We start from the raw sequence: 27,362 nt of genomic DNA, 5'->3' as shown, positions 1-27,362 counted from the left end.
AGAAGCCATTTTTGTGCAATTTGCAGGGCCTGAAAAATGTGTTTTAATTTTACTTTCGACTTTTCCTTTTAGTAACCCCTTCGATGTCCAGCTTCCCCAGTGAAAATACAGGTTTCAGCAAGAATGGGGAAAGGCTCATGTTAGCAGCTATAATAGAAAATAAACGAATTTGCTTTACATGGAAAGGGAAACTTCCTATAAATTGGAGGGCTTACGGAAAAGTTTCACACCCATTCCTGGATCAGGGTTGGGATAAAATTGCAGAAGCTCAGAATTAAGGTGAGGACTGTGCATGGTGCTTGGTGCTAATGGGCAGTGACAGGAGGTTTTTGACTGGCAATAATGCAGTGTGTTGACTGATGACTATGTCTAGAAAAATGGAGAGGAGATCAGGCCTCTGTTCATTCTACTTACACCAGTAAAACTTAAAGACCATTGCAGTGCTGTGTTCCCTTTGTCTGCTATGTGATCAGCTACATGAATCTTGTCATCAGAACAAAATATAGATCCGTACGTGGTACAGGAAAGATTCTTTCTTGCTCTAGTTGAGACTAGGTGAGAAGCTTGACTGCCCTGTGCACAAGTTTTTCCTTGGTGAGGATTTAGGACATTATGTGTATTATAGAGGGTATCAGTGTTGCTTTTTTTTTTTTTTTTTAAAGGACTATGACATACAGATGCTTAAAGCAAAGTGACAGGATTCCACATCGCACCTCTGGTTGGGCCAGTCATTTACTCATTTCTAACTTCCTGGATGCTGGCATCCCCTTCTGTCTCTCCTCCCAAGCCCCAGGCCTCCTCTATTTTTTTCCCATCACATCTATAATGCCGAAAACCAGAAATATGTGGCACATGCTCTCCACATGTGTCTACTCCACTCCTGTCTCCTCTGTTCCAAGCAGCTTCTTGATGTTCGTTAGCCTACTGTGACTTTCTACCCTCACAGTGTCTGTGTACACATGGCTTGTCCTGGCCCAAGCCCAGCCTCATGCCCCCTTTGACCCTCAGCACCATGGCTCATGACCCCGTCTCCCAGTGTTTCCCAGACAAATTGCCGAGAGAGCGCTCTGATGGGCCAAGCTCACTTTTTCCCATCAGGCCCTCGTAAGTGGTGTTGAGTGTTAAGATCAGCTCCTTTGGGTCCCAGACCATTCCCATGGAATCAGACTATGCCTGCATTGATGGGTCCTCAGAAGGGATATGCGCAGGACTGGCTTTTGGGACATGACCTGTCCAGGCCATGGTCAAAGCTCAGTGCCTGGCAGAGTCTTTCTCTTAGATAAAACAGATAAATGAAAATGTATTTTATGCGTAGATGCTATATGTAATGTATTTTATATATATATATAAAACAATATATGTATGTATGTGTGTGTGTATATACAGGATTTTGTTAGCATAGTGATCAAGGGACTACCTCAAATATTACTTATTTCCTCTTGATAGAGCCCAGAAACTGGACGAAGGTGAGCCGATATTGTGGTGATACTGATACAATTGGTATATATGAGTCAACCAGTTTCAAGGAGCATTGATAATGGGGAGCCTTTGGCTTTAAAGAAAACATATTTATATGGAGAGGAAAGGAAAAAGGCACATAGAGTGATGGAGAGTGAGGCTTTCAAAGTGTTAACAAGAGTTGGCATTTGCCAACAAAAGAGAAAAATTGAGGTGTGGTGTTTATGGAAAACTAAAGATTGGAGGTTGGAAATGGTGGAGATTCCATACAAAGGAGGGCTGGATGGAGCTGGAGCATTCCAGGATTTGGTCCCAGTTTGGAGGACCTGACTCTTGGTAACTGAATGTTTAGGAGGCTGAGGTAGGAGGGAAACTGCCAAGTCACCATGTTACAGGGAGAAACTACTCTCCTATGGACTCACAAAACTCTCCCTGTTGTCATGATACCAGAAAGGCCAAATTACAACCTGCAGGTTACTTGGTGGATAGAGAATCAAAGCAAAGGAACGGTCAGCTGAACAAGCTGGAATCCAGGGGCATAAGAACCTCTCCCCTGGACTGCGCTGAGTCAAGATTGACACGTAGAATAATAGAGTGATTAAAAACTGGGGCATTGGAGGCAGACAATGTGGGGTTCTAGACTGGCTCCACTGCTTCCTACATGGATGTTCGACCTCCTAATGCCTCAGTTTCCCCATCCAGGAAACGCGTTTGACCATAGGACCCATCTCACAGGGCTGTGGTAAGGATGACGAGAGAACGCATATGCTGTGCTCAGCACAGTGCCCAGCACGGGATTTGTGACTATAGGTGTCAGTTGTTAATACTTTATCCTCCTCCTTCCCCCTTCCCCACAGGCTGTCCTTAGTTTACAGGTGACCGATTGTTTGCTTGGTTCTTTAGTTATACTCACACCCTAGTTTAGGCTGCCACTTAGCAAATACTGTAGCTCCAATGTCCCTTAAAGTAATCCTTGGAAGAAAACTCTTTCAGTTTCTAATTTAAAGATTGCTGCGTATACCAATGCTTTTTGTGCCAACCAACATCCTTCTTTACGGAGAGATTTCATGGAAAACCATAATATTCTCATATTTGTGTGTGTGTTTGTGGGAAGCTGCCAAAATACTGATAACACATTGCCAGTTGCCTTGGGTGTTCCTTGTAAGTGGACAGAGTGAGGACAGTGCTTACCAGGAGTGGCTAAATCTGAAAAACATGAACCCAGGACTTGCAGAAAGTAGAGAGAAAAGAATCATCACTTAATGCCCTCATGCCATCACTGCTGCGGCTTCTCTGAGTCTGAGGATGAATAAGGGCTAGCCATTGTGTGTGGGTGCACGCATGTGCATCTACAAGCACGCTGAGGGCTGGAGTCGAACCTGGGTGCTGGTGCTGACGGGGGCGTGGCACAGATACTGACAGATCCCAAGTGGGCCTGGGCCCTTGTCTCCAGTTTGCCCTGAAGTAAGTAAGGTTTCCTTTCAGTTTACAAAAAATAAAGATGCAATTTCTAATTGAAATAGGTATTTTTCTAGTGCTGATGGCTTTCTGAGTGAGCAAAGGTAAAGGATGTCAATACAATAATTACTTAAAATAAGTTCATTTGAGAGGCTTCTGGCAGCATGCTATGATCTGATTTTCCAAACCAAAGCTTAGAACCACTGGTCTGAAGCAGACTATTTGAAATCAGGGGGGTCCTAAAATCCAGCATGTGAGGGCCCTGCAAATATAATTTGGTGACAAAATTAGGGAGCACTCTGACGCGGGGAGAACAATTCAATTTCCTGTTGATAATTCGTTAAGGCTTCGGGCCTCTGAGAAGAAGTCAAATATATGGTCAGAAATAGAGATGAAGATGGAGTACAGATGTTTTGGCGTTGCCATAGGGATTGGCAGGATGTAGCTGGAGGGGTCTAAAGGTAAGGGGAAGGAAAATAAATGAAATACAGAATAGTATATATTGAAACCACGGGGAAGAAGCCCTCTGGGAGATTCGTGTTGAATACTGTATTTTCTATGATAGTCTTGGAAGGATAAAGCAGGGAGAAAAAAATCAACAAAAGCAGTGAAAAATGAAAAAGTTTCATTTCATCACTCTATGATGAAAAAACAGCAGGCTCAAAATCTGTATGACCGTGAACCCAAAAGAGGAGAGGGAGCGGGGAACATGCCGGCCGCTGAGAACTGTCGGTGGGCGCCTCTCCACGAATTTCTGATTGACAGCGCAGCGGACAAGCAGGATTGAAACCCGCGCCCCGGCCGACCGCCGCCGCGACCGTCCCCGCTGCGCCCACGAGTGGGGTGGGCGCGGCCTTCTCCACAGATGCCCCGGGGACCAACGCCTTGCCCGGAGGGGGCGCTCCTCCTGATCCGTCTGGGAGAGAACGTGGGGATCAGACCCCAGTTTCCCCCCCGCAAATAAAAGAAATTCTGGTCCGAACAGAACAGCAAGTACCCCGTGATTCGATGATGTGAGGCCCCCGTAGATTTGCAGTTCAGAGGAAATGGCTGTGCGTGGGGCAGCCGGATTGTGGAGCAAGAGAAAATGATGCCTGAGATGTTGTAACTGTTAGGTTTGTCTGAAACTACCCAGCTTTTTGTCATTGGTACATTCATCTTTTAACCTTGGACGTTAGCTTTGCTGCATTTCCCTGGGCTTCACAATTGCTATATTGTTGGGGAAGAAAAGCAGTAATGTGTTTTTATTCAATTGACTAGAAAAAAAACAAATTTTTCTTTGGAGGCTATTATAATGACTATTTCTGAACAATATGCATGCATATTTAGTTTAATTATGTGTTTGGTGGGGCTGGTGGTAGTTATTTCAAGGCATCTTCTCTCTCGAAAGAGGCCCCAAGCTCTGGCGTCCATTGTGCCGCTCCGGTTTGCTTAAATTGGTTTTGAAGATTACTGTGATTGTGTCTTGCTGTGAATGTACTTTCTTCTGGTTGAAATTAAGTTGGTACCTAACCTTATGTTCTTCTCATGGGGCTGCTTCCTCTTTGGTTGGTTTGTTCAGTCCATGGAATCTGAAATGAAAATAGGTAAATGCAAACGTCAGTGGGAAAGGTAAACGAGGGAGTTGCAACATGTCAGAATTTGCTACTTAAAGTTGGAAAAGCCCCCAATTTGCCAAGAAAACTCATTTCATTTCAACTTCAGGAGTCCAAGTGGTTCCATAGCATCTCCAGGCCTCAGTCATGTCCTCTGTACAGTGGAGACAATAGCAGCGCTTCTGCCTCTCTCCTGGGAGTATGCTAGGGATTACATGGAATCATTGCGGCATCACTGTTCAATAGGCTTTGTTATTATCTTTATGAAAACAGTAATCAAAGAATCTAGACCAAGAGCCCAGGATTCCCTCAGCCCGCTGCCCGACATGGAGGCCTCGGTAGCTGCCCCTTTCCCCTAGAGCTGAGAGGCAGTGTGTGGGGTGGCTAAGAGGGCAGAAGTTGGAGTGCATGCCTGGGGTGGATTCCAGCTTTACCACTTACCAGCTGAGTGACCCCAGCAAATTACTTATCTTCTGTGCCTCAATTTCCTTGTCTGTAAAATGAGGATAACTCTACTACTGCTTTATAGAATTGTCCCGAGGGTTAAATGAGCGGATATATTAACGGCATGTGGAACACTACATAGGAAGTGCTATATAAGTATTTGCTAATACTTCTATAATACTATTTTTCTCACTTCAGCTGACCTCTCCTTTTTGTCTCTCCTCACGCTCCAAACGTTTTTATAATCCTTTGGTTGCCACCCATCTCCACTCCCCTTAGCCAAGACTTTCTTTAAGTCCTGACTTTCGTCTGATATTTACGCTGTTAGTTATTTATTGCTGCATAACAAAATCGAGCAGCTTAAAACGACAAACATTGATTATCTCACATAGTTTCTGAGGCTCAGGAATTGGGGAGCAGCTTGGCTGGGTGGTGCTGGCTCAGGGTCTCTCACAAGGCTGGCATCAAAGTGCTGGCCAGGGGAGCAGCCATCTGCAGGCTTAGCTGGGGCTGGAGATCTGCTTCTGGTATGGTCACTCATATGGCTGTTGGCAGGAAGCAACAGTTTTTTGCAACATGGGCCTCTCTACTGGGCTGCCTGAGTGTCCTCAAGATATGGTAGCTGGCTTCCATCAGTGGTCTGAAAGAGTCCAGGGCAGAATCCACAATGCCTTTTATAACCTAGCCTCAGAAATGACATACCGTCACTCCTGACGTGTTCTGTTGGTCTCACAGCTGTGGGGACCTGGAATTGGCCACCCCAAGATATGTCACTTTGGCATCAGGATTATTTGAGGCTGATTGCTTTTGATAAACTGGGACAGGGAAGGAGGCTCTGAGGAATGGAACTTGCCCTTCCTTAGGACACATTTACATTTGTAAGGTAAATCTCTATCTGTAAAAGCTGCCTCCCTCTCTGTACCAGGAAGAAGAAAGGAGATGACCTTCTCTCTAAAAACTCTTAATCAATACCAAAGGCAATGACTTAAAATCTGCATTTTATTGTGCTAGTCTGGTAACCTCCTGTAACTGACTTCCCTCCCCCTCCCAACTTTGGCATTCCTTAAGGATTAAGCATCTTTCCTTAGGCTAGGAACCGATTGCTGCTGCACTCACCTGTGACCGCCCAGCTCCAGACATAGACTTGCCTCCTGCTACGCCCACCGAGATAGCAGACCACTACCTGCTGTGTCCATCAAGCACTGTGCCAACAGGGCAATCTTGTGACTATTGTGGGAGGGACATTTCAATCACATGTGAAACACCCTGTTTGGGGCTATATAACCACTCTGTGCACCCCACTTCTTCGGTGCCCTTTCTTCCTTCGGGAAGAAAGGCCCCGGGCCATGGTTCCTCATAAAGCTTTGTTTAATTTTCTCTTGCTATTCTGTCTCATGTGAATTTAATTCGTTCTCCAGCTAGACGAACCCCCATTTGGGGAGAGGAAATGTCCTCCTCCCCTACAGTTTTGGCGTAGTCGACAGGTTGAAATTTCCCTGGCTGGACACTGCTTGCTCCTGGACTGCTGCGGCCAAGAGATCCCGGACCCCTGACGAGAGCCGGCAAGAGGTAAGAGTTCTTACCACGTCAGTCTCCCGGATCTCTGCCGGCGGAGTCCGATGGAAGCAAGAGTGGTGAGTATTTTGCTCTTCTAAATTTAGATTAGCAGGAGAAAATGTTGGTGAGGCTAGCTTCTCGGATTTAGCGACTCTAGGATTTGAGTATTCACTGGTTGTAGATCCTTTTCCTCCCAGAGATAGACTTTTCCTTGTCTCTTTTGTTTGTCATAAGACACAGGCATCTCTATAAGCCTGTTGTCTGGGCTTTTTGTCTTGTTCTATGTCTTGAGAGCTTGGCTTTGTGACCTCTCTGGTCTCCGCCATCAGAGGATGCATGTACCGGCATGCATCTTGGCGGCCAGTCGAGTAGACTGGGGTTCTGGGACACTCTCTTTGTCCGGCTGTTTCAGCTCTCGGGGGAGTTTGTCATAAGAGGTCCCAATTGCTTTCATAAGGGGCCTTTGTCGTCTCAACCTTTGTTGCTTGCCTTTACTTTCTTAGGCTATTTTTGGGAGTGAATTTTCTGGATCTCTTTTGGGGATGCCTCTTTGTCCTTGGTTAAGCTTTGGTTGAGTCGCTGTTAAGATCCTACTCGTCAATTCGGCCAGACGATGGATCATTTAAATTCGGAAAACTTCTAAATTGGGGAAAAAAATTGTGAGAGCTCTCATCATAATTTTAATTGGTATCTATGAAAAAAAGCCAAATTAAAAAAGAAACGCAAGAAAATGGTAACTAGGTTTAAACCCTGACTCAGGTTATAATTGAATTGCTGAAATATAAAGGTCTAAGTGTTGATAAGATTATGAAGGTTGGAATTCTTGAGCTGATTTTCTTTTTATAAAGAGGTTATATCAACTTTGCCTGAGTATGTTTCAAAATGTCTGACTGGGAATGCTTCCTTATGCAATGTTATAAGACTAAGACCTGTTAAGTCCTGGCCCCATGCTGCAGCTCTTCACTGCCCATAGGCCCTGTCCCCACACAGCCCAACCCTGATACACTGTGGGAGGGAACTGCACATGGGCATGACACCAGGAGGCAGAGTTCACTGGGGGCTGTCTTGGAGGTTGGCTGCCACATACATTTAACTTGTGTTTGATTTTATTTCTTCAAGCATCTCCCCAACTGCTCTGCCAGGATTGGTGCCAATGCATTATCTGTAGAACTGATCTTGTGAAGGAAGCGGTAGCATGGTGTAGCAGAACACGTGGCAGAATGTATAGGCTTTGGAGCTAGCAGAGCTGGGTTTGAATTCCTGCTCCACTTACAAGCTCTTTGGCCATGAGCACACACGTAGTCTCTCTGAGTCTCAGTGCTCTCATCTTAGAATGGGCACAATATCTACCTTGTATGGTTGGGAGGATTAGCAATGATTACAGGGCCCAGATGCCGATGCGCACAAGCTAGTGTTGACTCTCTGATAATGTGATTATTATCATCAAGCGTTAAGTAGCTGGTGGTTCCTCGATTCCATATAATCATTTATTAAGCTCATTTAAAATGAATAAAGGACCTTATGGAGTGAATGAATTAAGGAATTTCAGGCTCCATGGTAGGCTGGGTTGTAGGAGTTTTTCAAAAAATGTGTGTGTGTGTGTGTGTGTGTGTACTTTTCACTTTTTAGTTTCATGTAACTCATGCACACAGCTTGCTTCTTCAATCTGAAAAATTGAGCCTCTGCAAGGCCTTCTGAGGCCAGCGACTCTCAGCTAAGGTCTGAGAGTCCAGGATGCGGCTGGCATATGTTGGCTTGAGCCCTGAATGGCTGATGGTGGTAGAAATGTTCACCACAGGTGGGCCTCTCACCTGGCACATTCAGGTGGTTTTAGCTTCCTTTAGTGAAATTCCTGCTGTGTACTGCACATGGTGCTAAACACATCACTTACGTCTCTCATTTAACATCACAATGAGGCTTGAAGATTGGTGCCATCATTGTGTTCATTTTGAAGATGAGGAAATTGAGGTTCAGAGATATATTAAGAAACTTACTAAAGGTGACACAGCTGATCATGTCACCTGCATAAATACTAGTTATTGCCACTTTAATTTCTCCCAAATGGAGCAGTAAATCAAAGAGTAGAATGAAAGCAAATATTTGTAGTCCTAGGGTTACTTCCTAGATGACCAGAGTAGATTCTGAAGAAGGTCACTCTCAGGGGTTTCAGGAGTGCCTCTCTTACAGAATCTAAATGTCTTCCTTTGCTCAAGAAGCCATATCTTTTCTTTTTCTTTTTTTTCTTTGGAAGTGGCTGCAGCACTTCCACTTTACATAGGTGGTGTCATACACAAGCTGAAAATAACAATGACAAAACTAAGTGACGTGGCATTTTTAAAAGTCATTATTGTCTTTATAGAATTCTCAGCATATTTGAAATGCACAATTCTTGTAAGCATTTAATACACTTAAGACTTTGTGGAGCCAGGACTCCAAGTAGCCCTGTCTGACTTCTAGGGTACAATGTGTCTCCCTGGCTGCTTGGACATCTGCCTGTTGCTGGCACAGCAGAGCCATGCCGTGTCCTAACCCTGCACAGTGGTTTTGTGCTCTTCTCCTCCTGCCTGAAGCCTGACCCTTGTGGGATGTATGGTAGATGGAAATAAACATAGCTAGGCTAAGACTTGAAAAACAGTTGCCTGGGATTTGTCTCTCTCTGGCTTTTTTCTAGTTGCTTGCCTATTTATTTCTTGATTTTTTGATTTACAAAATTGCATCCTTTGTGGTTCAGTTGCTCTGAGTGTACATGGCTAAACAGAGACTCTAAAACAAAACAGCCCCACATGGGAACTGACGTATTAAAAAAATGCAATCACCCGCCCAGCAGGCACGTTCAGTTTGGGTGAGCTTGTGAATATTCTACTCAGCTCCATCGGGGCAGACAGAGAGAGAGAAAGAGAGAGAGAGAGAAACTGGAAGAGAGAGAGAGAGAGGAAGAGAGAGAGGAAGAGAGGAAGAGAGAGAGAATTTGCTTATTCAATACGAATTGGCGATGATTCTAACCTCTCTCCTCATCAAAGCAGAGAAGGGCATTGTTTGCCACTCTGTGTTCCCCTACTCACAGCCCCAAATACCACATGATGTCAAAATGAAGCCCTCTGGGACTGGGATTCAGTAATGTGCTGTGCATTTTAAGGTGTGGAAGAGATGCATAATTATGGAATGGATGTGCCTTGAAATAAACATATTGGGCTTCCAAGCCAGCATCTCTCTTCTCAGCAGGTCTACTCAGTTACTTCTTTCTCTAGATGACTCAGCAGGAGTCAGCCATAGGTTTGCAAAGGGAAGGAAAGAGATGGAGGAGCAGAGACAAACAAGGATGAGCTGCAGACCTTGAGTAGAACCCTTGGCAGACATTGGGTAGAGGTGTCTGCCGCTCTGCCTCCCACCTCCCAGTGCCCAGGACTGTGCACACTGGGCTTCCTCTCCTCACAGGGGGCGGTGACGATTTAGCTTTGAGTTTGAGCCAGAGGCTTCCTGATACTGAGTTTTTCCGAGAAGGCTTTTGCAATTATTGCAGCTTGCAGAAAAATAACTGGGGTGGCTCCACCTCTCCACTTTTTGAGAAATTTCAGTTGACCTTAGCATTTCTCATTTCATGTGAGAAGAGGCATGATTTATGGATCCTGCTTGCTTTCAGAATGTAGCTTAAAGGAATTCATTGCTAACAGGAGTCGTGAGTGCCACATTACCTATTTTTAGATAGGCGAATCTTAATTGGAAACACAACAAATAGAAGGTGGAGGAAGAATGAAAGGGAAAATTTAATGCTTTCTTGACAGGGGAAAAAAATTAACTGAGAGGTTGCAAGTTTTTATCCTTCGTGACATTTTCCTCATCAGTTCCATTGGCGGATGGTCCCCTTGATGAATTGTGGCCTCTATTGTGATGTGGGACCAAGCTTTAATTTTTTTCCTTCTGTGCCTTTTTGAGAAGAGGCCCCTTAGAAGGCAAATGTGCTTTCTCCCTGACTGAGCTAATTTTATCCCATTCCATTATCCTCCATCGATTTCCTTTCCCAGGTTTTGAATGGAACTGAGATATATGGGGCTGTTTGGGTACTTTGTGACTCCTGCATAAACACCAGTTGTAGATGCTTTAATTTCTCTGAAATGGAGCGGTAAATTGAAAAGTGGAACAAAACCAAATATTTGTAGTACTGGGGTCATTTCCCAGATGACTAGAATAGTTTCTGAGGAAGGTCACATTAGAGGTTTCAAGAATGCCTCTCCTGCAGAACCTAAATATCTTCCTCTGCCCAAGAGGCCACCCCTGTTTTTGTTTTTAAATCTGGATAGCAACTTCCGTTTGACATGGGGGATATCGTACACAAGTTGAAAACAAGAGCAACAGAATTAAATGACTTGGATTTTTAAAAAGTTATTCTGCTCTTTACAGAATTCTCAGCTTATTTGAAGTGTACAGTTTTTGTAAAGTATTTAAAAGAATGCCAAGTGTTACTCTCTACGTGAAGTTCAGCTCAGTGGGTGAAAGGAAGGGAGCCTGAGAGTTTCAAAGAAAGACAAAAGGGAAAATTGACTCGGAAAAGTTTTCTCCTTTTCATCTTCTGGGCTTGGTGGACCGTTTAGCTGTTCGTGAATGCCTCAGGAGGGCTGCTCCCACGGTTGTGGACGACGTAAACACAGGATGGCCCAGTAGCACTTACTGACAAGGACAGAAGCTGCACCAAATTCTAACATCTTTCACGGGAAATGAAGTATGAGTACTTTTACTTTAAAATGATTTCCATGAACATGAAGGATTAAAATGATTTCCACAAGTCCTGTCTGAGGCGAATGGGTTTATACAGAAGAGTGCCATTTTGTAATCTCTAGATCTATTCTTTTTTTTTTTTTAAGATTGGCACCTGAGCTAAAATCTGTTGTCAGTCTTTTTCTCCTCCTCAATTCTCCCCCGCCCCCCAGTACATAGTTCTATATTCTAGTTGTGGGTCCTTCTGTTTGTGCTATATGGGATGCCGCCTCAGCATGGCCTGATGAGCAGTGCCATGTCTGTACCCAGGATCTGAACTGGGGGAACCCTGGGCTGCCAAAGCGGAGTGCATGAACTTAACCGCTCGGCCACGGGGCGGGCCCCATCTCCAGACCTAGTCTTGACCCTAAAGGGAAGTGATGAAATTTTATTCATTTCTGTAGACGTGGAGGAAGGGAACCAACTCTATTAAGTACTGTCAGGTAGTAGGCATTGGCCCAGGTGCTTTACAGATGACGTCTCATTTGACCCCGTCAGTGTTGTACAGTTCCCTTCTTTCCCTCAGTTTCAAATGCGGAAACAGAGGCCATGCAGGATACGTAGTAGGTACTCAGTACCTTGCACTGAGGTGTACTGGTTAAGAGTGAGGTCTCTGAAGCTGGCCTTCCTGAATTGGAGTCCTCACTATGCCACTTATAGCTGTTTGACCTTGAACAGATTCCCAAGTCTGTAAGCCTGTTTACTCAACCATAAAATGAGGATGGTAGGAGTCATTTATTCCCCTGTAAAGTGAGAATTATATGACACCATCCATGTCATGTGCTGTTATGTTATTATGATTGCTACAGTGGGATGGATGGATGAATGAAGGGATCCTGTGGTCGAGGTCATGACTCCACTACTGAAATAGGTTGTTAGCAACATTTGGTCCCTGTTGGTCAAGATGCAAGATGTGTGCGACTGAATTTGGAGCTCTTGGAGACCCCAGCCTGAGTCTCTTCATCCCTGTGGCCTGAGATGGTTGGCTGCCATGGGATGTAGCTCTTTGCTAGGTTGTGTCCTCTGAGTCACCATCCTGGTGAGTGCTGAGCATGCACACATCAACAGTTGTCAGACCCACTGTTGTTGCTGTTGATGTTTAATTTCATAGTAGTTTTGGCAGAAGAAAATCACTCCTCTAGAATGTGAAGAGGACTTTCTTCAAGGTGAGAAAATGGGAGGAAGCCCTATCCTGGGATCACAGGACAAGTGAAAACACATAATTTCCAGGAGTTAAATCTTCCCTCTCCTGAGGCTGCCTAGGTGCAGTCGTTGATTTTCATTACGTCTCTTACAAAGGCAGCACCAACATTAACAACGTGAACAAACAAACTAACATTTTTGTTTTCTACCATCTGAAAGTTCCTTAGGCCCCATAGACTCATTTATGAAAATTCATGTGTGAAAAACTCATTTGTAAAAGCTCATAAAATATGTGATCACCGGTGCTCTCACCTGAGCGGCCTGGGGACCAGCTGAGAATGGGCCTGAGCCTTATGGATGAGTTACAGATAGCCCCACTCTGTGGAGCGGCATCGAGCCTCAGGCTGCCCAGTCCACCACCCACGAGCCCTCACCGGCCACTTCATGTCTGACGGCTTGAATGGGTGGAGGCCTCGGTGTAACTCAGCAGTTGTTAAGTCCCTGTACTGAGTTGTACATTTCCTTTCAGGAAAATAGCATTCAATCATCGTGCTCTGTGGCTTTGCAAATATCTTTGAAAGTTCATTCACTAGGATATCCAGTCAAGGAAACATCTCTGTGTTGAGTTAAGTTTGGCTTTTACATCCCTCTGGGTTTATATGTGCTGCTTTCTTTCCTGGTGAAAATTTTGGCTACAAGTGTGATGGGTGACAATGCTTAGGAAACCTGAGCTGAGAAAAGTAGGAAAAAGAAACCCTTCCACGTGAAGTAGGGATAATAGGAAACCAGTGGGACAAGTATGTATCTGCCAGACTTTCTGGTACTCAACTATAATTTTTCTGAACCTTTAGATTTGTGGCTTGTTTCACGCTGACTGGTTGATTTACTTATTCAATACACATTACGTATGGAAACCTATCTGCTCCAGGCTCCCCTGTGGGTGGCATAAGGTAGATGAGAAAGCATCGGGCCGCGCCCTGGGGGAGGGCACTTTGTAATGAGGAGAGAGTTAGCAGAGTCATAGCTGTGGATATTTACTTCTTGTTTTTATTTCCCTGGGTATTACTGATAGTATATTATCACAAAGTTATTGAGTGTCCTTTATGAGCTGAATTCTGAAGTGTAATTTTATCAAATTGGAGAGCCTTAGACTTTTCTCATAGACTCTTGGAAATCAGTAGAAAAAGTGGCATTTGCTTTCTGGTTAAACTTTAATGGAATTCATACACTTTTCTTAGGATGTTTTTTTCCTGGCTTGTAGTAACATTTTTCCAACCTCAGAGGCATATGCATCTTCCTGTGTGGCTTTGCTCTGGAGACACCTGGCTACAGGTGACACTAACCAGCATAGAGCTAGGTGATGGCATGGTCACTGGTTATGGTGAGAGTCACCAGTACTGACTGGAATTTTGGCACACTGGTGTGTCACCTCAGTTGTGAGAAGTGTAACAAATGCTTGGTAATAATAGTAAATTTTGTGAATGATGAATGCTTCTCTTTTTTTAAATTTAATTTAATTTTTTATCTTTCTGTGAGGAAGATTGGCCCTGAGCTAACGTCTGTTGTCAACTACCTCTTTTTCAGATCCTAGGGTTTTTAAAAAATTTTGATGGCTTTCAATGTCTTCACTTCTTTTTTCTGTGTTTTTTAAAAACTGGCACCTGAGCTAACGTCTGTTGCCAGTCTTCTTTTTTTTTTCTTCTTCTCCCCAAAGCCCCTCAGTACACAGTTGTATGTTCTAGTTGTGAGTGCCTCTGGTTGTGCTACGTGGGACGCTGCCTCAGCACGGCCTGACGAGCGGTGCCATGTCTTGCCCAGGATCCGAACCCGGGAAACCCTGGGCCGCCGAAGCGAGGCGCGCGAACTTAATCACTCGGCTCAGGGGACCAGCCCCAAATGCTTCTTTTTTAAAAAATTACATTAGATCGAAATCAAGGTTATTCTTATAATAATGTTAGAATAATGTCAATTTTACTCTTCCATATTCTTGTATGCTTTCTTGGATGGGAAGGAAAGAGGATGAATTGCAGATAGCTCCCTGGAAATTATGCAGAATTCAGGGTGTGCTCACTGAGGAGTGCAGGATGTACTCTCATAAGTCAGGAAGGAACAAAGACAGGGACCTCCTGCCTTCATGTTCCCATAATCTTTCTGGAAGGTCCTGTCCAAACCCTTAGAGGAGCTGCTAATTGCTAATGAGTTGCAAAGTTGGTGAATTTTCACATTTCACCTCTTCTCATTTCCTTTCTGTAGCCCCCAGGTGGAAGTGTCAATCCAGAGAGAAACGCCTAAGGTGGGGAGAGAGAGAAGAGATGAGGCAGAGATGTGAGGGACAGTCTGTTCCAGGTAGATGAACAGCTCTTGAATAAGTAAGGCATCTCCTACCCTAAGGAACATGTAATGAAATAAAGTAGAAAATGAGTTCCTTTCTGTTTTTATCAGATTCGTCCATCCCCCTCACCAGTTCTCTGTTTACCTTCTGTTCTGTTTGGTCCTTGCCACTGAGGAAATCCAGCTGTTCTCAAAAAACACAATCTGCATGGTGTTTCAGTCAGTCTTGCCATCTTGGTGTAAATACCACAATTGCAGCCTGTCAGATCTTCCTCCACTGAGTGAGTGAACTGCTCCCCAGCACTGGAGTACCTCTGAAGATAACACAAGTAGGGAAACTGCATCTGGTACTAGGAATTCCACCAGCAAGGACGCTAGGAGGCATCCAGGACACACCACCATAATTAGATATTTTCCAATCCCCCAAGTTTAAAAACATATATATAAGAAAAATAGCTTGCTGTTAGACGTGCTGGAGGAGAAGATAGAATAGTTAAATAAAACAAAAGCATTGTTGCTTATTCATCTGGGTATAGAAAGAACTCCCACAGTTTCAGCCTCAGTGGGGTACGTGTCCCTGGGTTTCAGTGTCAAATATGTGTTTGTTAAACAGCTTTGCTCTAAGGAGCTCAGGACTTCCTTAGAATAACCAAGTCTGTACCTGCCTCCAATTTGGTTTGTCTGTGCACTTTCAACTCCTCATTGTAGGGACAAAGCAGGTTTTTCAGAATCACGCCCCTGATTCTAGGAAGAGTGGTATTTAACCTTACAGGCAGAAAGATGCCTCCCACAGCCGTCAGTATTTCCAAAGAAGGTTCTTAGTGTTCTCCAAGTAACTTATTGTACCATGGAGTTTGTCCTGTCATCCAGCGTAAATCCCCATGGTGACCATCTTAGTCCTTTTCCCGGTACTGTCTTCCCGGGCGCTGGCCCCCATCATGTTCATAAAGCCTCAGTTTGCTATTCTTTGGCCAGAGGGCGAAATCTACAGTGAATGGAAACAACTGAAAGTCACGTCTGTTTCTCTCCAGTGAATTAGGAATCTGTGAATAACAATTTTGGTGGTTGTTGAGAATTCCAGAATCCCAACTAATTCCATATAAATGGAGGAGATTCCCTAGAGATCTAATTATAATATTTGCATGTAATTAGTTTGTGGAGGAGTCCCATCTTGTTAGGGTTTATCCCAACAGAAATGTCTTTATTTTCCCCACTCTCCACTTTCAACTGTGTCATGTGGAACTCTACTTTCCTGCTGGGAAGCAGCTTCCTTAGCAACATGTAATCTCCTGTCCGTTTTCATTATTAGTACAGTCTCATTTGGCTATTTAAGGCCTAGTCCTGTTCATTGAAAGAAAGATTAATCTCAAACTTGATTCAAAGTGTATCTTCCCTCCCCTTCAGTAGTTTGGAGGTGAGTGTGTGTGTGTGTGTGCGCGCACGCATGGGGAGCTCTGGTTCTGTGTGCCTTTCCTTCCCTCTTCTAGAACCTAGTTCCTCTGGAGGTAGGGGCTGAGAGGAGGGAGGGAGGTGGCTAAGGGCTTTTTATAGGATTGTTAGAATGCCAGCGGTGGGCAGGCCTCAGGCCACACTTACCCTGGTTCAGATGGATTCTTTCTGAGGGGGTGGTCTCTGTAGAGTGTTATGTGTAGTTTTCTTGGGGCAGGACCATTCCCTCCATCTCCACCCCTACAGATATGCACCCCGCATCCCCTTGGCCTTGGCACCCCCACCTCCTTCTCTGGGTTGGGCACACTATGGCTTGGGCACCCCTCACAGACCTGCCCTTCCTTGCTTCTTCACCAGGGTAACGGGAACCACTGGAGCATTCTTCTGCATCCTGAGACCCAAGCAAAACTAGACAGGGTGAGGCTTCCCCGTCTTTCTCTCAGGGACACCACATTGGGTCCTCTGGAAATCTATAGATCACTGGACATCAGGCTCCACGTTCATGGGAACCTCAAATTTCAGAGGGCACATATCAAGGGTCCCCTCTTCTCCCTCATAGTGTGCCGTACTCCTAGGCTTCCAGACACTCCCCCAGGGACTGTCTTTCTGCTGCTCGACTCTGGTGGCCACACCAGGGAGGGCCTGTGGTACTGCTGCTCAGCACGGGTCCAACTGGGAAAAAGCAGCCAGGCCCCACTTCTCATGGGCATCCACAGTCCTTCCAGATGATTCTCATGGCACAGCCTCCCCTCCTCACTCAGGGAAGGGGAAAAAACCTGCCCTTCCCCTCAAACACTGGCCTCCTCACAATGCTGTGCATCTTGTTCCCTGTTAGACTAGTGGGTGAGGTGGAGGTGGAAGGCGTGTGGTAGAGAGGACTTTATTGGTGGTAGGGCCATTTCTGCTGCCTGGTAACATGCCCTGCAAGGAGAGGACTGGCTCCAGCTGTTGGGGTCTTTTTCTAGAATGTGGAGTACTTAAGAGACTTTAGTTTGGACCAGAACAGAGTTTTAGGATGCTGAACTATGACAACATTACATAGACATTATAACATGTCCTCCTAGAGAGATGCATAACACATGGGTGTATATCCTAGGATACCCTTCTGTCATCTTTCTGAGGTACAGTTCACAAAAGAACATTAATCTGTAATAAATACAAAGAAGTGCAGCACATTCTGCTTCTTCCCACGACTACTGTTTTTATTTTTCCGAATATCAAATTTCACAGTTTTAAAAAAATAGATGGGTGCCCCTGCATGCCTGGTGCCCCCAGCACGACCTCCAGTCTTCTCGAGATGGTTAAAGAACTGAGTAGCTCCACGAGCACTCTGTGTGATCCACGCCTGCACGCTGGTCTCGTGGCTGCCTGTGACTGCATATGAGAGCTGCTATGTATAAACGCACACACCTGGAAGTCTTATTTTAGTTTGGTATATGGAAAGTTGATGTCTGGAATAAGTTTTATTTCATTGGTTATCCTAATCAGTTAAGACTACAGCCAGTCTTGAGCCAGACTAACTGGGTTTTAAGCCTGGCTCCACGATTTTAGGCAAAGAGCTTCATCTTTCTGAGCCTCAGTTCCTCATCTGTGAAATGGGGATAATAACAGTGTCTGTCTCATGGAGTTGTTGTGAGAATCAAATAGGTTATTGCGTGTAAGAACACTTCACCTTAAAAAAGCGTGTGGTGCAGAGTAAGCTCTCAAAGATGAACTGTTATCCTATACCTGTATTAATTACAGAGAAAAATGGGAAATTTCTTATTTTCTTTGTATTTTGGATATTTTTAATAGAAATTAAATGGATAAAACTAGGCTTTACTTTGTGATGAACTTGATTTTTGAACATTTAACTTCAAGAGTTCCCTGGGGCCAGGGGCTGGAGGGGCGAGAAGCTCCTGATGCAACCGTAGTCAGACCCACTGAGCTCAGGGTGGCGCGCGCACCAGACCGTGGCCGAATGAGCCGGCTGGCTAGTTACCCAGGAAGCAGCAGCAGAAACATATAGAATCTACACGACCATACGTATTCCTCAGATGGCGATGCTGGAAATTCACTCAGTGACAGATGTGTATTACTCTTTCTTCCTACCCTAGCTTACACTTTTTTTCCTTCTGCTGCTTCCTATTGGCCATATTCAGCTCCCCTTTGAAATGCCGCAGGTTAGTATCAAATGGAAAAGTCTGGCCTCAAAATTCGCTCACTGCCCTCTCAGTATTTCATTGACAGTTTCAGCTTCGTTGCTGTCCTCTCCCCGATGGTGCACAGCCCTGATTAGCTTTGTTCACTTACCTGACACACATTGATTTCTTTGAGTTTTCTGGAACTGGGATGACAGCATTTGTATATTTATTCCCTTACATCCTTCCTATTTTTATCTTTCCATTTCAAACTTTCATTCTAGATTCATCACAGATGCTTAGCAGGTCTTGAAATTCTTAGTAAATGTTTGCCAGGTTGTAATTTTTTATTTGTTATCCACAGCCAAATTTAAGCCACGCTAATCCCATTCTAACTGGGTTTGGATGAGCCTAGCCTCGGCGCTCAGAGAGAGCGAGGGCTCATTTCTGCTCCTGCTTGTATGTGTGTTGTTCCCACATCCCTCAAGTGCTGCAGCTCATGTTTTGTTAAATAGAAATAATTTGGGGCAGTGGGACCACATTTGGACCTGAACTTCAGACAGGAAGCTTTTTGATAGGAACACCCGCAGGCTGGGGGCGCTGGGTCTGTTTGCTGCCCTACCCCGCGTTGTCCTCCTTCCGTTTCTCGCTGCCCTGGGGGTGCTCCCGCATGACCCGCTTGTTGAAGGTGCTCCGCAGCCGCAGCAGCCCGGGGCGGCGCTCGCTGCCTGTGGAGATGGCTGGAGCAGAACTCCTAGTTTTCTGTGTATATATTTGGAACATCATACGTTGCGTGTGTATATTTGTTGACTGAATCTCTGACGAGTGGCCAGGGTGGGTGGGGGGCAGTGCTGCAGGTGGATGCTGAGTGTGTCCTGAGAGGTTTTCTCAAACCCTAATTTCACGTTCAAAATAGGTATTTTAATCAGAGGCTAAATTCAGATTTTGGTCCCTCAAGCAGTAGTTTGCACAGCACAGGTCCATCTTCCTCTTTGTCTCCTTGCTCCGGGTTGCACCAGGAGCTACGTTCCTTGCCCATGGCTCCTGGCTGCTGTTAGAGCAGCATTTCTTCCTACCCTTTCTGTCTGGGAACCTGCAGATCATACCTGGCCAGCAAGGCTCAGCTTAAGTTTCAGCTTCTCCAGGAAGCTTTCCCTGACCACCCAGTCCAGCAGCACCTGTCAATGTGCTCGTCAGGTGCCAGCACACTACTGCCCGTGGGCCAAATCCGGCCCACTGCCTGTTTTCATAGAGGAAGTTTTGTGAGAGCACAGAGAGGTTCCCTTGTTTTCACATTGTCCGTGGCTGCCTTCAAGATACAATGGCAGAACTGAACAGTTGCGACAGACCATGTGGCGCACAAGCCTGAAATATTTACTTTCTGGCCCTTTACAGAAAAAAGGGCTGACTCCTCTCCTAGCCTGAGAGACCTTGATGTGTGTGCGTCTTGGCATGGTGTGTAACAAGTGCTTGTACTTTGCAGTCTGCGAAACTCTCACTTTTAAAATTAGCATAGTCTTTTGTATTTCCCAGATATTATTCTCACTAAACAAATAATCTCAAAATTACACTTAGCGATTGGGGTGAGTTCCCAACAAGGGACAAAGAGAACCCAGAGGCAATTTTATTTTTAAGAGATTATATCCGTTTATTACTGTTGTTAGGTGATTGCAGAAAAGGTCCAAGCATAGCTTTGTACCCAAACCAGTTCTTTCCAACCCAGAACTCTTACTTGTTACTGATCTCAGTGAAAGAACATAAATCTTGTCAAATTTCCATGAGGATGTGTGAAGGTATAACTTGATCAAATCATTTATATGGAAGTCCAAATGCACACACACACACACAGTTAGAAGGTTAGAATTTACTTTAACAATGATACTTAATGGGGTCCTTTTAGACACTCAGATGTCCCACTTTATAAGAATCTGACTTGCGACAGGTGTGGACACTTAACCCAGTGACCCAGAGGTAGATTCATTCTCTTGTCTTCTCTCCCTCCTAGTGGTCAGCCCATTCCCCGGGTGGAGTACACAGAGGAAGAAACGAAAACGTGGGGCGTTGTGTTCCGGGAGCTCTCCAGACTCTATCCCACCCACGCTTGCCAGGAGTATCTGAAAAACTTCCCTCTGCTGACCAAATACTGCGGCTACAGGGAGGACAACGTGCCTCAGCTGGAAGACGTCTCCATGTTTCTGAAAGGTGAGGCCTCACGCAGCCTGCCTTTCCCCCATCAACATCCTCGTTTGCCTTCCAAGGACACACAATGCAGCAACACCCTTTTTTCCAGAAAAAGGGGGGTGATGACGCTGTAGTAGTGAACAAGACAAAGCACAGGGTCACCTCGAGTTCATGTTCTCTGTGTGGTCACTCTCCTCACTGGCCCTCCTGGGACAGCAGTTGGGAAAACTTAGGGCTCCTGTGGGAGTGGGAGAAGGCCAAGTCTCCTGGTGGCCCCACTTCCTCCTCTGCTCCTCACTGTGGTCGAGTCCCAGTTTCTCTGCTCGGTGCTCTCTCTTCCTCTGTTTCGAGCTGGACAGTTCTAAAAGCGGAAGCCGGCTGTCTGCCACCCTTCCTGGAACTGGCGTTCTCCCGGCTGTCTGTCTCTGCCGGTGCTGCTGTGTTCCCCAGCCTCTAAGGACTCCTCCTCTGAATCCCTGCCCCACCCCCCGTACTTAGTTAGTCTTTGTGTGAGTTTCCTATGGCTGCTGTAACACATTACCACAAATGTAGCGACTTAAAACGACACGAGTGTGTTATCTTACGCTGGTGATCAGGAGTCTAAAATCAAGGTCTTGGCAGGGCTGTGTTCCTTCTGGAGGCTTGTTTCTCGCCTTTTGCAGCTTCCAGAGTCTACCTGCATTCCTTGACTCATGGCCCCTTCCATACATCACTCCAGCCTCTTGTCACATCTCCTTCTCTGACTCGAACCCTCCTGCCTCCCTCTTTTAAGGGCCCTTGTGGTTATATCAGCCCCAAAAGAATAATCCAAGATCACCTCCCTTTCTCAAGACCCTTAATTAATCACATCTGCCAAGTCCATGTTGCCACATAAGGGACACATTTAAGGTTCAGGTGGACATCTCGTGAGGGCCATTATTCAGCTTACCACAGTCTGCAAGTGTTACTGCTTCTAACTTTGTGACCCTCGTGAACCTGTCCTTTTCTTCCCATCCCGCTGCCACCACTCACACTGAGGTCCCACCGTTTAACAACCTTGACGTCTGTGTCTCCTCCCGTCTACTGTCCTGCCCACTGTTCCCACATGAAGCTTCCTAAAGCACCACAGCCTTCCTGGATCTCTGCTCAGAAGCTATCAGTGGCTCCCCTTTGTTTATACTGAGGTGGACAAACTTTTTTTCCTGTAAAAGGCCAGATAGTAAATATTTTAGGCTTTCTGGCCAAGTGGCAAAATTGAGGCAATTATGTAGGTACTTATATAGACATTTAGATGTGACCATTAAAAAACGTAAAAACTATTCTTAGCTCATGGTGGTGTACAAAAACAGGTGGCAATCTGAGTTTGAACCACAGGCTGTAGTTTGCTGCCGTCTGGTTCATCCGCTGAAGCTCTGGACTTCAGCGTCAGTTCAAAGCCCTGCCCGGCCTGCCGAGCCTCCTGCCCGGCCGAGCTGCACAGACCCTCTTGCTCTGTGGCTCCCACACGAGGCTCTGCCCCGTGCTTGAAAGTCCTCCCTTCTCCCCCTACCCAAATTCTGTCTCCTCTTCGAGACTCAGAGCAAGTCCTGCCTCCTCTGAATCCTGTGTGTAGCAGCAGCCGTCATGACCTCTCCATGCTCTGCTTTCATTCCGGATCATGTGCGTCTCAGGAGAGCTGGCATGGTGTGACAGCTTGTATCCCAAGAACCACACCTAGCACACTGGGAGGGCCTCCCATGTGGACATTTGTTATTGAGGGAAAGAGATGGAGAACCACGAATCAGTATCATTTAGCGCCTAACTGCAAAAGGCCTCATGTCGATGCTGAACTAGTTAAGTTGTCCCTGATGGCCCCGTGATGGCACATCCTCTGTGCCTCCCGTGGAGCTGTGTGCATACTATATATTTACCAGGGGCTTGATTGCTCATATATTGGGATTGCTTTTTGCCTTATTGTTTCTCAAACCCCAGTAATTAGAATACTGACTCTGTATTTTTGTCATATCTGTCTTTCAACTTAATATTTTTACGAAAGGTTGTATGTATGGTATAGCATGATTCTGGATCCAGAATGCCTGGGACTGAGTTCCCACTCTACCAGTTCCTACCTGTGTGACCTTAGAGGATGTACCTTAACTTCTCTGTTCCTCAGTTTCTTCCCTGCAAATGGAGATAATAATTTTATCTGCCTCACAAATATCTGCCCTTATTATTGCTTGACACACATTAAGCATAGCTGAGTCTTAGTTATCATTACTATTATTATTGTTGTTGTTGTTGTTTTTCACAACCCTTGGTGAACCAGATACGGGGAAGCTCATTTTGCATCATTCATTGGCACAGAACAAGCACAATGTAAATGTTTGTGTTTTTATTTCTTTTAACTGACTTACCTTTAAAATACCTAATTTATTTAAAAAGGAAACTTTTTAGGCAATGATATCCACAAATTCAAAGTTCTTTACATGATAGTTACGTATTTTATTTATTATTATTTTTTGTGAGGAAGATTGTCCCTGAGCTAACATCTGTGCCAATCTTCCTCTGTTTTGTATGTGGGTCCCTCCACAGCCTGGCTGGTGTGTGGAGCAGGTCCGCACCCAGGATCTGAACTCGTGAAGTCAGGCTGCTGAAGTGGAGTGTGCAGAACTTTAACCACTCGGCCACAGGGCTGGGCCCAATAGTTATATATATTTAAAAAAATTCATATAAAAATAAAATACAAAACTATTAAAATAAAGAATGTTCCTCTGTGTACCACCCTTCATGTCCCACATGTGGGAAATACTGGCTTAATTGACATAAAATAAAACAGAAGAAAATACACCTATCTTTATGATATTCAGTGGGGAAAAATCCAAAGTGAAAGCTTTTGGTGGAATGAACATAACACTGCTGAGATGATGGGTCTGAGGAGGCCTGAGAACGGGGTTATTTCCATGTAGATACCAGAACTCCCAGGACAGGCTTGTTTTATAAGTGGAATCAGTTCTTGCCTTTCAAACCCATTCTAACGGTCTTGAGGGACTCTCCTAGTCAGCTGAGGCTTTCCGCATGGGCGCTGTTACAGGGCAGGTGTCAGAGATAAGAGGAGCCATCCCCTTGTGAATTTTCTGGGCCTTCACAAGAAGGAAGCATTAGGTAGTCCTTAAGCTGAGAGTACGGATGCCCATAGCCTGCCTGAGTTAGCAGTGTAGGGAGAGTTCACAGATTTTACTGTAGTCTGCTTACTGTGTCTCCTCTTTCCATAGACAAATAGGGCATGTACAGTTTTAGTGTACTTGTTCAAATTGCAGTAATTAATATGAAGGTTTTCATAATATCACAGAAAACAGCACTACAGAATGAAGGAGTTAGGTGTATTGACAATAGAAAACTGTAGTGTGAACTGATTCCAGGATGCTAGTGAATTAGCTGTGTGTTAACTGAACGCATATGGCAGAATGGATCCCTACCTAGGTGTGTCACTTAAAAAGACACCAGGTATTATGTTGCAAGCATCACTTTAGATTGTAATCTTCTCCTGTGTATTTGAGCTTTTTGATTCTCATTTGGCTTCTGAATTTAAATTCTTAAATTTTCTTTTCACCTTTCTGTCCATTTTAGTGTATGTCATGTTCCCCTGGAAACCCTACGAGTGTATTTTAGTAATCAGAAGTTTGTAAACATGCTAGCTGTGAACAGTATATGTCATTCAATCATCAAGAGTGTTAGGACCTTGATCACTTTGTTTCTAGAACATCCTTATAAATAACAGGACGCCCTGCTTGGGCCCTCAAGTCTCACAGGGTTAATATTTAGCTGGCTCTTTCTGTTGCCCCTGTAGAAAGGTCTGGCTTCGCAGTGAGGCCTGTGGCTGGGTACCTGAGCCCACGAGACTTCCTGGCAGGACTGGCCTACAGAGTGTTCCACTGCACTCAGTACGTGCGGCACAGCTCGGACCCCCTCTACACCCCGGAACCGTGAGTACCCCTACTGGAAGCCCAGGCGGGACGAGCACCCACACTGTCAAGTGGTCAGTGCTCACTTTGTGTGAAAGTGGCTCTGGCCCTCTTTTACCTCCATAGCAATTTTGTCTTTCTGGCCAGTGAGAGCCCCAGCACTCACCTAAGGAAGCCAGGGCCCAATGAAAGATCAGATCCCCAGCTGGGAATGTGGGGTCTCTAATATCCTTGCTCCAGCTGGTCTCTAACTTTATCCCAACACTGAACCCTCTGCTTTGGCCAGACTGTTGATAGTATTACTCCCTAACTAATGTGTAACTTTTATAAAGCCATGATCCATATGGACCATTAGGACAATGTTGCATTTAAAGAAGCTGGGCTCACACCAAAATTCTAATAAAACGGGTAACCCTACAAGCCGGGCACGCAGCTGCTCATTCAGTCCCCACAGCAGCCCTGTGGCGCAGGCACAGTTGCCATGTCTGTGTTTACTGATGAGGACACGCAGGTGCAGGGTTAAAGTGCACGTCGGCGCACAGGCGGGGCACATGGGCCCCTGCACAGGCGGCTTCTCTCGTGTTGAGGAGCTTCACGTGCACACAGTGCGGTGACTCTGTGATTGCTCCCTTCTTCTTTAGTCTCTTTCATCACCTCAGACTCAGACTCTGTGCTGTGCTCTCCCTACTGTCTTGTTTCTTGAACACTCCTCCAGTCCTGCCCACTACCTCTAGATTATGTGGGGTTTGTGATTCTTCTTGGCTCTGTCAGCTCTCCTTGAAAGAATCCGTCTTTGGGACTTTTATATTCTCTCTCCTGGACAATAGGTGGGCCGAGGTGAGGGACAGAAGATTGGGTGGAGAGCAGTGGGTAAGCTGTGAACAAGCATGTGTGGCTAATTCGGCTTGATCACACACGGGATTGTACAGTCTCCTAGTGTGGGACACTCTGGCCCCTGGTCCTGAACTCACTGAATTTTCCACTGCCTTCAAGACAGATGCCACTTCTCTCTTCTCTGGGAAACATTCTCTTGCCATCTTGTGCACAATCACTCCTTCCTCAGAAAATCTGCCACTTACTCTTCTTATTGTCCATCTGTTACATGTATTTAATCATGTGAACTTTTAACGTTTTAAACTTGGGGCTTACATCTTCGCTGAAATTGTAATCTACTTGAAAGCAGTGCCCTGAATACTTCTTTGTATGCTTTTTTTGTGTGTGCGTGTGGTGAGGCAGGTTGGTTCTGAGCTAGCATCCATGACAGTCTTCCTCTATTTTGTATGTGGGATGCCACCACAGCATGGCTTGAGCGGTGTGCAGGTCCGCACCCAGGATCCAAACCCACAAACCCCGGGCCACCGAGGTGGAGTGAGCAAACTTAAGCACTATACCACCTGCCCAGCGCCTGTATGCTTAAAAAAAAAAAGAATCGATATTTATTGGGAGACTACTATTTGCTTGAATTGTTTGGGAACAAGACAAGGCCCCTGCCCTCCTGGATGCGTGGGAGACAAGGGTCAGCACACAAACAGATGGTTGGGGAATGTGGGATCAGGTACAAGTGCTGGGACGTGCTGCAAGTGCTGTGAAGACAGAGCAGACCGAGGCAGTGAAGAGTGACGGATGCCGCTCTTCTGGGATGAGTCATCAGAGCAGCCTCTGCTCTGGAGGAGCAGAACCAAGAGGAGAAGAGACCCTGAAGTTGGGAGCTGTCACTGGGTCTCTGCCCTTTTGGCTCTGTTCAAATGAGTGCCTACCCCTAATCCTACCCTTATTTGTTACCCACTGTTTTTCAGGCCACTGGGGTTATCATTTTGCTTATGATGCTGTTTTACTAGAATACTCTTGTGGCTGATGGGCTGCCATGCTCTTCACTGGGGGAGCAGAGGTTCCGCAGTCAAGTAGCTGACTGTGGAGTGAGCCCAGGTCAGAGCTGCTGTGGGGGCCCCTCCTCCTCCTCCCAGGCAGGCAGGAGGCCCACAGACCAGGGAGGGGGCAGGGCCTCAGGCCCACTGCATGGTTTTTAGCTCCTTTCAGCTTCCCTGAAAGTGTTTTCAGGGTAAACATGGTTACTTATAGGGCTCAAGACATTTGGAAAAGAAATGCTACTGAGAGTGGAGTAAGCGCTCAAAGGAGCATTGTCAGAGTAAGAAAGGCAATCTCTAAATCTAGCCCAGAGGGTTTACAAACAGCAGGCACTTTGTTAGTTCCCTTTGAATAACTGGCCCTCCTGAGACCTGGGCTGGCGTGCCAATAGGTATGCAGAGAGAGGGCAAAGAAATGAGATTGTAGCCACAGAGGTCTATAAAATTTGGGGATAATGTGTTACATTTTTACCAAAGTACTTTCAGCCAATTCATTCAGCAAACATTTACGTGCAATGCTAGCAGGGAGGTGCAGTGGAGTCAAAGATAAATAAAACATAGCAGCTGTTTTTTAAAGCAGCTCGCATTCTGGCAGGAGAGAGAGAGAAACATAAATAATTGTGAAAGACTGTGGCTAGGGTTATAACGGGGTGTGTACAAAGTGTTAGCGGAGGGCAGAGGGCAGTCCTGAAAGGCTTTCCAGAGAAGGTGTAAACTGACTGCAAGTCTAGGAGGGCATACAGGAATTCCTTTTTTGGACAAGGTGGGGTGTGGAGGGAAGGGAATGCTTTCAAGACAAGGAAGTGACAAGTGCAAGGTTGTGAGGCATGCAGGGGGCACAAAGGAGCAAGGCTTGTGGCACCAGAGTGGCCAGAGCACAGGGTAAATGTTAGGGAGGAAATATTTTTTCAGTTTGTGATGTAAATGGTCATTTGTCAAATCAGGATATTTGGGCTTAATTCTCTAGGCAATAGAGAGCTATCCAAGTTTCTTAAACATGGTCAGATAAATTGTATTTGAGAAAGATGATGGGGTGGGGGCTGGAGAAGTGTGGAGAAGGAAACAGCTGGAAAACCAGCCTGGGAGCTC

At 45.5% G+C, this 27,362-nt stretch overlaps 1 protein-coding gene across 1 annotated transcript in view; it reads left to right on the top strand.

Moving 5' to 3' along the window:
- TPH2 (tryptophan hydroxylase 2) overlaps nucleotides 1–27,362 on the top strand; it is a 115,320-nt gene that overhangs the window by 10,447 nt on the left and 77,511 nt on the right. The window contains exons 6-7 of the mRNA XM_046646621.1: nucleotides 20,313–20,509; nucleotides 24,294–24,429. Coding sequence (XP_046502577.1) covers nucleotides 20,313–20,509; nucleotides 24,294–24,429 — 333 coding nt within the window. The remainder of the gene's footprint in view (nucleotides 1–20,312; nucleotides 20,510–24,293; nucleotides 24,430–27,362) is intronic.

This window comes from Equus quagga, chromosome 19, assembly GCF_021613505.1.
Source record: "Equus quagga isolate Etosha38 chromosome 19, UCLA_HA_Equagga_1.0, whole genome shotgun sequence".
Classification (NCBI taxonomy): domain Eukaryota; kingdom Metazoa; phylum Chordata; class Mammalia; order Perissodactyla; family Equidae; genus Equus; species Equus quagga.
The sequence above is the reverse complement of the archived record's forward strand: the minus strand, read 5'-3'. Positions and strand labels throughout refer to the sequence as shown.